Source organism: Peromyscus californicus, unplaced genomic scaffold, assembly GCF_007827085.1.
Source record: "Peromyscus californicus insignis strain IS unplaced genomic scaffold, ASM782708v3 Scaffold_5__1_contigs__length_169319896, whole genome shotgun sequence".
Lineage (NCBI taxonomy): Eukaryota > Metazoa > Chordata > Mammalia > Rodentia > Cricetidae > Peromyscus > Peromyscus californicus.
The window spans coordinates 19695730-19708395 of NW_026294573.1; the positions used below are offsets into that span (position 1 = coordinate 19695730).

The window sequence follows — 12666 nt, forward strand, 5'->3', positions numbered from 1 at the left end:
GGGGACTTTAGTGTTTAACTCTTCTGTTTCTCTCTCTCCCTTTATACACAGCCCAGAGGCTCGCAGTGTCAGCCATGGGGCAATCAAACGTTAGCTCTCCTGGGAAGAGAGTCATGCCACAGAACTAAGCATGTCGCATATTTTAGTCCAGTGCAGACCCTCGACAAGCCCTCGAGCCCTCTCCCAGATGAATGTCTATTTCTCCCTGTTCTAGGCTGGAACAAGACATCAAGAAGCTAAAGGCTGACCTGCAAGCCAGCCGGCAAGTGGAGCAAGAGCTGCGCAGTCAGATCAGCTCTCTCTCCAGTACAGAGCGAGGGATCCGCTCAGAGATGGGCCAGCTCCGGCAGGAGAACGAGCTGCTGCAGAACAAGTAAGTGTGCGCCGTGTGGACCTTGGGCAGTGTCTCCTGTTAGTAGAGGCCATCCAGACTCAGGCCGGCCAGGAGACATGGTCCAGTCTTTCCTACTCACTGACTGGAGATGCTGAGTGTTCTCATCTAATCTACACTTACACCGGGCAGCGGTGGCACACGCCTTTAATCCCAGCACTCGGGAGGCAGAGGCAAGAGGATCTCTGTGAGTTCGAGGCCAGCCTGGGCTACAGAACGAGCTCTAGGACAGGCACCAAAACTACACAGAGAAAACCTGTCTCAACTCTCCCCCCCCCCAAAATCAACACTTAATTCAATCCAACAAGAGTTTATTAGTAGTATCTTTCCTTTAATAACATAGTTTAATTAATAGTAGTTATTAAGCTTTTGTTGGTAAGTAACCTTGATAAGGAGTTCTGCTGCTATTTGAAAATCTTGATCCTTTTCTGAGGATTAGACCATATTCACTTTGACTGTCAGAACTAAAAAAATGACATTGAGCTTTGGTTTTATTTGAAGAGACGGGCAGCAGCCAGCTCTTAGAAGACAAACCTTCCCCTCCCGCCCATTTTAGACTTGACAGCATTGGTCCAATCAGTAGGTCTTTGGTCTGACTGTTTTTTCACAGTGTTCTGGGGCACTAGAATATACTGCCGTCACCTGCTCCTCTGGTAGATGCTTTCTGAGCTGTATCTTCTGCCCCTTGCTGTAGATCACCTGACAGTGGAGGAGGGCTGACTCTGGGTTACAGAAAGCAGGTAGCTTCTTAGTGTTTAGGAGCCATTAAGTGGTAATGACCATGTGTTTTCTCTGGCACACTAGAAGGGGATACTTTGCTGTGGGAACCTCCCATGTACACCTGCCTAAGAGAGGCTGCATAGAGTCTGTGGTTCTCGGGGCTTGTGGTGAAGCTCTCTAGTCAGAAGATTTTGTGTGACAATCATTTCCACACAGGTTACATAATGCTGTGCAAATGAAGCAAAAAGACAAGCAGAATATCAGCCAGCTGGAGAAAAAGCTAAAAGCTGAGCAGGAAGCCCGAAGCTTTGTAGAAAAACAGTTAATGGAGGAGAAAAAAAGGAAGAAGTTAGAAGAAGCCACTGCTGCACGGGCTGTTGCCTTTGCTGCCGCATCTAGGTGTGTCCATGTCACTGGGGTATTTACTCAAGGTTGGGGATTGATGCTGGGTGGGGTGGGACGGACAATAGTTTGTGTGGATGGGTTGCTGTATGAGTTGTTCATTAGCTTGTTTCAGCTGCACCTGGACCAACTTACACTGCCCTGCAACATTTCCTCTCTCAGTGACCTCATCCATAGAGAGGTGAAGGAATCACTGTACCCCGTGCTCCTGACAGGCTTCCTCTCGTTTTCTGTGTGGTCACTTGGAGACCATCTGCAGTCTGTTCTTCACAAGACTGTCAGTGCTTCCAACACAGATGTGGGTGCTTTTGAGGAGCTTAAAATTATTTTTAGATTAATTTCTTTAATTTTATGTATATGAGTGTGTTTGCCTGCATGTATGTCTGTGCACTATGCGTACAGTATCCATGGAGGTCAGAAGGCATTGGATTTCCTAGGACTGGAGTGAGAGAGGGTTGTGAACTGTCATGTGGGTGCTAGGGACCAAGTGTGGGTCCTCTGCAAGAACAGTAAGTGCTCTTAAAGGCCGAGCCATCTTTCCAGCCCCTGAGTATTTTAGAGGGCTGAAGAGATAGCTCAGTTGACACAGTGCTTTAAAGTGTGAGCATAAGGACCTGAGTTCAATCCCCAGGTCAAAGGCTGGATATGGTGGTGCCCAGCACCCTTGTAAAAGGCAGGTGAGGTGGTGCCCATTTGTGATCCCATCATTGGGGAGGCCTGGGACCCACTGACCAGCTTCCCAGAGACCCTCTCAGAAAACAAGGCGGTTGCTCTTGAGGGATAGCCCTGAGGCTTCCCTCAAGAAGGAAACCTCTGGCTTCCATAGCACACACAGACACAATACAAATTTTAAAATAGCTGGGCATGGTGACCACACCTTTAATCCCAGCACTCAAGAGGCAGAAGCAGGTGGATCTCTCTGTAAGTCTGAGGTCAGCCTGGTCTACAAAGTGAGTTTCAGGTCAGCCAGGGTTACAGAGAGAGACATTGTCTCAAAAAATTAATAATTATTTTGGTTGCTGTTGAAATTTCCAAAGCAGAGTGGGAAGAAGCATATTGAGCCAAAAGTTAAAATCAGGCAGACCCACCAGGCTGTGGTGGAGCATACTTTTTTAATCCCAGCACTTGAGGCAGAGGCAGGTCTATCACTGAGTTCCAGGAGAGCCTGGTCTGCAGAGTTATTTTCAAGATAATCAGGGCTGCACAGGGAAAAATAATAATAACCAGGCAGACCCTATAGAATCTAAGAAGTGTGTGTAAGTCCTGCGTACCCGTGAGCTCTGGAGATGGAATCAGCTACAGAAAGGATTTGAAAGCTAGATGTGGTGAGGTATGACTGTAATAAGAGGCTGAGGCAGGAGGATTGCAAGATCAAGGCCAGTATATGCTACATATTAAAATTCTGTCTCAGAAAGATCTAAAAGAAAAGAAAACATTTGAAGAACTAAATTAAATTACAGCTGCTAAGCATGCATCCCTAAACTACAGTATGACAATACTTCATATAGTTTTTACATTGTGCTGGCTCTTAGTAATTTAGACATGGCCTTATGAAAGTCTGTGCAAAAACTGCTATTTTATTTGAGGAATTGGAGCATGTGTAGATTCTGTATCCACAGCGGTCTTCAAACCAATCTCCCATGATAGGGGAAACTATAAACCTTATTTCCTCTGTCTTTCAAAAGGGGAGAGTGCACCGAAACCTTACGGAGTCGGATCAGAGAGCTAGAAGCTGAGGGCAAGAAGCTCACAATGGACATGAAGGTGAAGGAGGAGCAGATCAGGGAACTGGAACTAAAGGTTCAGGTGAGGAGGAGGAGGTGGGGAAGGGCCTTCCATCACCCGATCCCCTCCATCTGCCAGTGCATGTGCTCCAGTGTAGACAGCACCTCACAGGAGACCTGTCTCATCATCTCACAGAAGGGGACTTAAAGCTCCATCCTTGTCCTGTTGACAGCCAGGTCCTAACACAGGCTGCAGGTGTTACAGTCCGCTGCATGCAGCCCAGAATCTGTCTCAGCAGGGATTCCTTTAACTTCTCTTTTTCATAATTGATTGATTTTTATTTCATGTTCATTCGTGTTCTGTCTGCATGTATGTCTGTGTGAAGGTGTCACATCCCCTGGAACTGGAGTTACAGACAGGAGCTGCCTTGGGGGTGCTGAGAATTGAACCTGGGTCCTCAGGAAGAGTAGTCAGTGCTCTTAACCTCTGAGCCATTTCTCCAGCCCCTTCCTTAAACTTTTTTTTTTTTTTTGGTTTTTTTTTTTTTTGAGATGGGGGTTTCTTTGTGTAGTTTTGGTATCTGTCCTGGATCTCGCTCTGTAGACCAGGCTAGCCTTGAACTCACAGAGATCCGCCTGGCTCTGCCTTCAGAGTGCTGGGATTAAAGGCTTGTGCCACCGTCCAGCTCCTTCCTTTAACTTTTTAAGCCTAAAGACAAGGTTAATTCCTATAGGACCTGGATCTCTCCTTAGAGCTCTCCTGACCTGTCCGGGCCACCTGGTGGCTCTGACCAGGCACATGGTACTGCTGAACATGAGGAAGAGACAGGCCAGTGCTGTGGACAGAGGGAACCAGCTTTGTGAGCTGTGTACCTTAACTAAGAACATGGTAGCAGCTTTTCAAGGTGACATTTTGAATTAATGGCATTTCATAAAGAGCATAGTAACTTAAATTGTGAGACTGTTAGGAAAATGCTGGCGAGTCAGTGGAGTACAGTGGGTGACTTAAGGGGTTGAAGTATATAGTAAAGGTGGCTTCAGGGATTGGCAGGAAAGGGGAAGAGTAAAAGGATTTCAAATAGCTGGACAAGTGGGGGACATAAAATTAGAGCTTTATTAACACAGAAAAGGAAATTCCAGACAAAGAATTGGATGTAGGAAAAGATAGGGAGAAATAAAGTATCATTTATTTGATCTTGAGACACAAGACAACTTTTTAAGCATAAAAACAGTAGACAGACTCACAAACAACAGCCCAAAAGAGTTGAATAAGATAGAGATAATTGGATGGGTGGAGAGATGGGTCACTGGGCAGTCAAGAGCACTGGTTGCTCTGAGGAAGACCTGGGTTCAATTCCCAGTGGCTCACAGCTGCCTCCTGTTCCAAAGGATCTGATGCCCTCTTCTGACTTCCACAGAGACCAGGCTCACATGTGGCAAACAGACGTATATGCAGGCAAAACATTCATACAATAAAGATACAAAAAAATTTAAAAAATGAGAGAGATACTCACTGAGTGTGGTGGCACCCCTTTAATCTCAGCAGTTGGGAGGCAGAGGCAGGCAGATCTCGTGAATTCCAGGACAGCCAGGTATACAGAGTGAGTACCAAGACAGCCATAGCTACACAGAGAAACCCTGTCTCAAACAAACAAAACACACAAAAACTACAGATATCAATGAATAGTAAAAATAATTAGCACTATAGAGTATAAATAGCTGATGAGAGTTACAAACACATATAGAGAAATGAAGGATACAAACAGATCATTTGCAGAAGAAAAACAAGTGCTAAGTGTTCAGGATCTTCAAGATCAAAGACTTGGCCCATCATGCTCACTGCCAAGCCTGATGACCTCAGTTACCACATGGTGAAGACAACTTCTGTGTCCTCTGACCCCCAAATGCTTACCCACACACACAATCAAAATAGGGTCTGGAGAGATGGCTCAGTGGTTAAGAGCTCTTGCTCTTGTGGATGACCCAGGTTCCATTGTTATCACCCACACAGTATCTTAAAACTCTAGTTCAGCTGATCTGACCCCTCTCTGACCTCCACATGTTCCTGCACACACATGGTGCACATACATACTCTCAGATACACATACATTCAAATAAAATTAAATATTTTTTAAAGTTAAAATTAATGTAAATGGGGCTGAAGAGATGGCTCAGAGGTTAAGAGCACTGGCTGTTCTTCCAGAGGTCATGAGTTCAATTCCCAGCAACCACATGGTGGCTCCCAACCATCCATAAAGAGATCTGGTGCCCTCTTCTGACCTGCAGGTGTGTATGCAGACAGAACACTATATACATAATAAATAAATAAATCTTTAAGAAAAATTAATGTAAATGTTTTAAAATATACTCTTATTAACCAGTAATGACATGAATATAAAAATTAGCAATCATTTCTCTCCTATGACATTGGTAACAAATTTTTTTTGCTTTGACACAGTCTTGTTATGTGACCCAGGTTGGCCTCACCTCAGGGCAGTCCTTCTGCTTCTGCCTCCCACATACTGAGGTTATAGGTGTGGGCCACCAAGCCCAGCACAGGGTTTTTTGTTTTTTGGTTTTTTTTTGTTTTTTTTTTTTTTTGGTTTTTCGAGACAGGGTTTCTCTGTGTAGCTTTGCGCCTTTCCTGGAACTCACTTGGTAGCCCAGGCTGGCCTCGAACTCACAGAGATCCGCCTGGCTCTGCCTCCCGAGTGCTGGGATTAACAGCACAGGGTTTTAAAAGACAAAACCTCGCCGGGCGGTGGTGGCGCACGCCTTTAATCCCAGCACTCGGGAGGCAGAGCCAGGCGGATCTCTGTGAGTTCGAGGCCAGCCTGGTCTCCAAAGCGAGTTCCAGGAAAGGCGCAAAGCTACACAGAGAAACCCTGTCTCGAAAAACCAAAAAAAAAAAAAAAAAAAAAAAAAAAAAAAAAAAAAAAAAAAGACAAAACCTCATCAGTGACTGACACCATGTTCTGTGTAGCGGTATAGAGATGCAAAACTAAGAAAGAAGGAAACAGGTGTAATAATGGGGCAGGTATTTGCTTAAGGTACAGCAGGTGTGGTAGCATAGGCCTATAACCCAGCACTTAGGAACCTGAATAGTTGGAATGATCTAAGTTTTAGCTTTTTAAAAGGCTTCGTCTAATGCTGTACATATGGTATGATTTTGGTTATATTAAAAAATTATGGGTAACTTTCAATTTTTCTGTATTTCTGAATTCTCTTAAATAAGTTTGGATTTCTATCTTTAAAGAAATTCAGACCAGGCATGGTGGCACTGCCTCTCACCCTAGCACTTTGAAGGCAGAGGCAGGCAGATTTCTGAATTCAAGGCCAGCCAAGGCTATACAGTGAGTTGCAAGCCAGCCTGGTTTACATTGTGAAACCATGTTTCAAAATGAAAAAAAGAATCAAGTTCAGTACTTACTGTCCCTGTTACCAGCTGTTGTAAATGAGCTTTCCTTTAGTTTGCCTTATCAAAATAAAAACATGCATGCACTTTTTAGCACACATTTTTAGACATGTGGCCACAGCATTGGGCACTGTTCGCAAGTGGCTAAGAAGAGCAGTGTCTCTGCTCTGAATCAGTCTCGCAAGAGAGTGCTTGATTTGGAAGAGAGGCCACTGTTTCCGGCCATGTGCTCCACGCAGCCCACTGGATACCTTTGAGGATCTGAATAGTATCTGAATATTGCATGGCGTGTGCTCTAAGAATGAAGTGTAAACACACCAAGTATCAGGGTTCTCTCTTCTAATGCCTGGGTCAGTAGGACTGGAACTTAATTTGTAAATTGAAGCTAATTTATATACATCGATGGCAAAACTACTTCCTGACATTGCTGGTTCGATGCTGTTGATAGGAGCTTCGGAAGTACAAAGAAAATGAGAAGGACACCGAGGTGTTAATGTCGGCGCTCTCCGCCATGCAAGACAAGACGCAACACCTGGAGAACAGCCTCAGCGCAGAGACGAGAATCAAGCTGGACCTGTTCTCCGCACTGGGTGATGCAAAGCGGCAGCTCGAGATTGCCCAGGGTAAGAAAGCAACAGGCCCCAGTGGGGTGGCAGGATGCAGAGGTCATAGGGCTGCATAGAGTGGACCTCCCCTCAGAGCTCTAAACACTGAGAGGGCACCTCAGTGTTTTCCTTGAGCTGTCTGGTGCATGCGTGCCCAGCACTGAGATAGGAGTCATGTCAGTTGATGCTCCTGGTGTATTGTGAGATGAGAGCATATCAAGTGCTGGAGAGAGAATGCAACTGTCTCCTCAAGGGGTGCACAATGTTAACGTCGAGAGCTGCAGCTTCCCTGCGTGTGCAGCCTGTAGGGACAGAGAGAGGCAGGGCCTCGACCAGGCTGGAGCTGGGCCATCAGGGGAGCTGATGTTTAAGCTGGACCTAAATGATGAGAAGAGGTTGGGAACATGGTGGGAGTGAGGGTCAAGAAACTTCTTGCAGAAGATACAGTTCACAGGACCTTCAAAGCTGCAGCAGGGTAGGATTGGCTTGAGCAGTGCCACAGAGGAGTCTAGAGTCTGGAGAACAGGCCATCCACTCAGCAGAGAATTGCTGAGACCTACTAGTGTCTCTGGTAACTGATAGATACCCCAGCAAGGACCAACAGTGAACAAGCCATTCCACTGTTTGTAAGATGGGGCAAGGGCGGCAGACGAAGTTGGAAAGGGCAAGAGAGAGACTTCTCGCCCCAGGGCAGTCCCAGGGGAGCCCTTGAACATGAACATTTGAGCAGAGTGAGGCCAGAGCAGTGAAGCCCGTTGGCCCGTGGGCCCGTGGGCGTGAAAGTGCTCGCCAGTCTGTTGACCCAGTGGGCAGGGGTAGCAGCAGCCACAGCTGGTAAGAATGTCCAATGGAAAGACCTGAGAACTTTAATCGATACGGAGAGTGTGGGAGGGTTTTGACAGAGGGTGGCAAGACCCAGTGAAAAGAAAATGGGATTTTTGTTCACAAAACTGATTAGTCGCCGGGTGACGGTGGTGCACTTGGGAGACAGAGCCAGACAGATCTCTGTGAGTTCTAGGCCAGCCTGGTCTGGAGAGCAAGATCCAGGACAGGCACCAGAACTACACAGAGAAACCCTGTCTGGAAAAAAAACAAAAACAAAACTGATTAGTCACCTAAGTGACTAGAATACTGAGAAAACCTTTCTGCCAGTTGACCTGGTACATGGAAAGGGTACTTGAGCAGGGACTCATCAAGCAGCCAAGCTCTAGAAGCTACCATCCTGGAAAACTCAGTCTACTGGGGTCGCGGGGTCCAGGTGCTTAAGATTCCTGAGCACCCTGGATAAACTTATTTCACATAGATTATCTAGCTGTTTCTCCCTACTGTAAATTAAAACTTAAAACATCTAGTAATCCATTTAAAATAATGTAAACGTATCACATATTAACATTAATATTTTATGAAAATAACTATTGTCAAAAAAAATGAGAAAAGTGTCATTGTCTTACATTATCATATATATTTACTGTCTGACGTAATAGAAAATATTTGCATTCTCTTCTGTGTTGCTCTTCATTTTGTTGAGATTTTACACTCTGCACACTTCACCAAAGGCCCAACTTGTGCTTACTACAGAAGGCAATGATGCTCTGGTACTTGGATGTCCTGTGGGCCCTGTGGATCCTGGCTGCATTTTGAGAATTACTGCATTAGGACAAGCTAGGTAGAAAGGATGGAGATGGGAGAGTAGTGAGAGCATCGTGCAGGCAGGAGTGAGTGGGCTCATGGGATGAATTCTGAGAGCAGAGAATGGTGGGGAGGAGCACAGTCCAGGAGGGAGTGCTGTAAGCTGGGAAAAGAAAGCTCTGGGGCTGTCCTGGCCAGTATTCTGATGGCCCCAAGCCTGGAGGCCGTGGAAGAAAAGAGTGGGAGCTAAAGTGGACTGTGACTGAAGCAACCCGAGGAATGTCGTCCCTCCCTCGGTCTTCAGAGAGAGCGGGCTCTTCCTGTGGCAGGAGGAAAGATGAGGCCAGTGGAGCAGAGGCAGAGCCAGTTCAGAGACTGGTGCTGGGTCCTGTCTAAGGGAATGCAGAGCAAGAAGAAGAGCTGCTGAGGGGTTGAGAGGACCAGGGTGCTGGAAGAAGGCCCAAAAGCAAAGACCTTCTAGGAAGTGAGGAGGGGTGTGTTTGGTTTGGGGCACTCAGACACCCAGGTGAGGCCCATTCATCAGTCACTGGGAACTTCTGGCATTGCCTGGGGATGTTTAGAAAATAGAGAAGCTAAGAAGTTGGTAAACCCACCTGAGAGACTTGGGATGGCCCAGACGATTAAGCAGGGGCAGAGGGTGGACATCAATCTACTTTGTCTGTGGGCTCAGGGGACCCCACCTTGCAGCTGAGCATCTCATCCCGCACTGGCCCTTTTTCCTGTCTGGCTTAGCACTGTGGAATGGACCCCTCTGTTTAACTCTCTGCAGGGATCTGTGCACTTGGAGAAGATCCCCTGGCATGGAAGCAGCACCTGCTCTCTGGGTCCAGGGCATCAGGCTTCCTGGCATGGTTGTACTCCACTCTTAGCCCACAAATGCTTGGGAAGAGAGAAAGGTCCATGCCAAAGCTCTTGGGGTGTTTTCCTCTTACTAATAAAGAAATCTGGGCCTGGAGAGATGGCTCAGCGGTTAAGAGCACTGGCTGCTCTTCCAGAGGACCCAGGTTCAATTCCCAGCACCCACATGGCAGCTCACAGCTGTCTGTAACTCCAGTTCCAGGGGATCCAGTTTCTCTGTACAGATATACATGCAGGTAAAGCACCAATGCACATCAAAATAAATAAATTATTTTTAAAAAAAGAAATCAGACTGAAGTCTGTATGGGAAAAACAATAGCTCCTATATCAGGTGCCACTAAGTACTGTATTCATCTGAAGCTCATTGTGTTCAGAGAGAAAGTGGCTCTTTGATGCGCACTTGAAACTTAGGGCCCCTGAAGGAAGTGAAGGTGAGATCTTTTCTCCTGCTCTTGGCTCCTGCTTTTTCATTGCCTCCGTTTAGATCCTGTCCAACTTTGTAATGCAAAACCAAACCTGTCCCTTCCTATGCTGTTGTTCATCCTGGTTACAAAGTGATTCTTTATCTCACTCCATCCCTCTGCAACATGCCACCCAGCCTTCTCACGTCTCAGACACACTGTTGTCTTCACACAGTGAGGGCTGCTCACACACAACCTCTTTCTTTCCCTTGAGGATGAGGGAGGCACATAGCATGATGGAGATTGCATGGATTTGGAACAGGGTGGTCCTGGCTTTAGTCCTGCTCTGTGCCTTAATAACAGATGGACTGAACAAACTGCAGAATTTGTGAAGCCTTGGCTCTCCACTGGGCTGGGTGCAGGGATTTAGCAATGGGAAATTAAGAGGCGCAATCTCTGCTTCACAGAGTCCATGATCCAGCAGAGAGATGATAGGTTGTCGTCCGAGGAGGTGGGTGAGAGCCATGGGGGGGATATAGGTGCTCCAGCCAGAGCATGTGAAGTCAGCTCCCAGCTCTGTCACTAGCAGTACACTAGCAGGACTTGACCAGGGTACGGCTTCCTGTTCCCAATCCTTTCATCATAAAGTGGATGGTGCTAATAGTCCTCTCTTCCAGTTGTAAGCGAGAAGGCGTTAGTGTCTGTGAGCACTTAGACCCCCTGTACCATGCTGGGTTTTAGATGCTGTCGTAACTGTTGAGACTATGGAACATAAGGGAAAGTTGGGGATGTGTTGAATCTAGGACTTGGACATTGATTGAGATTGATGATCAGGAAACTTCAGCAGCTAGCACATACACGGGGGATGCACGAAGGCCTGAGCTAGCTGATGTGCTGAAGCAGCCAGCTGAATGCTGGGCAGAGGTCAGAGGGCATCTTGCCAGTAAGCTGGGCACTTGTCCCAGAATGTCATCTGCTTTCTGTCAGAGAACCTGATGTGACCGATTGGAAGTCCTGGGTTCCTTGGTCTAACACTCTGAGCCCAGCCATCCAAAAAGGAACCCCAACTCAGGAGGTGGGGCTGTAAAACCAGCACCCCTCAGGCTGCTACTTTCTTGTACTCCCACAAGCTAAGAACTGGGCACCATTGTCCATAGTTAGAAAAGGAAATGACAGAGAATAGCATATGAAGCACGGTGCCTAAAAATCCCTACTCCTGGGCACTTTACAGGAAGCTGGTCTGCCCTTACCAGACCGTGAATGTGCGGCTGACCTGGGGGAATGTGTGAGCCTGCCCTCCTCACTAATGCTAGGTCTTTGATCTTGCAGGGCAAATCCTTCAGAAAGACCAGGAAATCAAGGACCTAAAACAGAAGATAGCCGAAGTCATGGCCGTCATGCCCAGCATCACATACAGTGCCGCCACCAGTCCCCTGAGCCCCGTGTCCCCACACTATTCCTCTAAGTTTGTAGAGACCAGCCCCTCGGGACTCGACCCCAATGCCTCTGTCTATCAGCCTCTGAAGAAATAAAGGCCAGCTGTGTGTTTACCCAAACATTGGAACCAGAAGGCTTCGAAAAGCAGCGTCTCTGGCGGTCAAGATAAAAACGTTGATATTGTGTTTTGTGGGACTGTATATGTTGTCGTTTTTAAAAGGGGGGAAATAGCATCCAAGTCTGATTAGAACTGCCCATCAGTTGTTCTTGTAAGTTTTTAGAAGACCTCACAGGACTTTGCAGTTTATTTTTCTTGGCCAACACATTAAAACCATTCTTGGATTTCAAGTAGCCAATTTTGCCTTTTTATATGTTTTTACATAGTTTCCTCTTGAAGAAGGAAAAAAAAACCAGAGTTTTTGCTTTTCAACTCTGTTTTGTTCTTAAATAAGCAAGAAAATGGCACGTTGTATTCACACGGATGACAGCAGCGGCTTAGTTCCTAGTAGGAGAGGGCTAAATAACCCGACACAGCTCCGGTTCCATAGCTGAATTAAAGATGATTATTGCTGTTACAGAAAAAAGATTCCCCCCCCCCCAGGACCAGACAGATCAAGGGAGCGTCATGAGAGAGACGTAAGGGGTGAGGCTAGCTGGCAAACGTGTGATGGTGTGTTTGGAGTACTGACATTCCCATCTATGTATAGTTCTAGAACAGACTGAACACAATCTTTGCATCACCTTGAGAAAAGACATTTCAAGAGGAAATTTGATCATTTTCAACTACCCCCACCTGCCCCTCTTCTGTCATCTGTCTTCTGTTTGTTCACTGTGGATCCTGTTGTACAGCTGGTAGGTGGCTGGGCTGCTGATCACTGCGCCACCACGGGTTTTTCTCCATGGGAAGCACACAGGGTTCCATGCTTACTGCCAGTTGAGCACCCTAGGGAGTCGGCCTGGTGGGCACGAAAGAGGCCGAACGATAGCTAATAAAAGCTGTGGTCAAGGGCGGTCCCCACCTGCCATTCACTGCTCTCTTGGCTCTCAACATCTCATGTGACGG

The 12666-nt window shown here is 46.7% G+C and overlaps 1 protein-coding gene across 1 annotated transcript in view; it reads left to right on the plus strand.

Annotated features, from left to right (window-relative positions):
• Nucleotides 1-11951, plus strand: part of Maco1 (macoilin 1) — a 74562-nt gene extending 62611 nt beyond the window's left edge. Inside the window, exons 7-11 of the mRNA XM_052715454.1 lie at nucleotides 215-373; nucleotides 1328-1510; nucleotides 3199-3319; nucleotides 7101-7275; nucleotides 11496-11951. Of these exons, the coding sequence (XP_052571414.1) occupies nucleotides 215-373; nucleotides 1328-1510; nucleotides 3199-3319; nucleotides 7101-7275; nucleotides 11496-11698 (841 nt within the window). The 3' untranslated portion in view covers nucleotides 11699-11951. The remainder of the gene's footprint in view (nucleotides 1-214; nucleotides 374-1327; nucleotides 1511-3198; nucleotides 3320-7100; nucleotides 7276-11495) is intronic.
• Nucleotides 11952-12666: the final 715 nt, after the last annotated feature.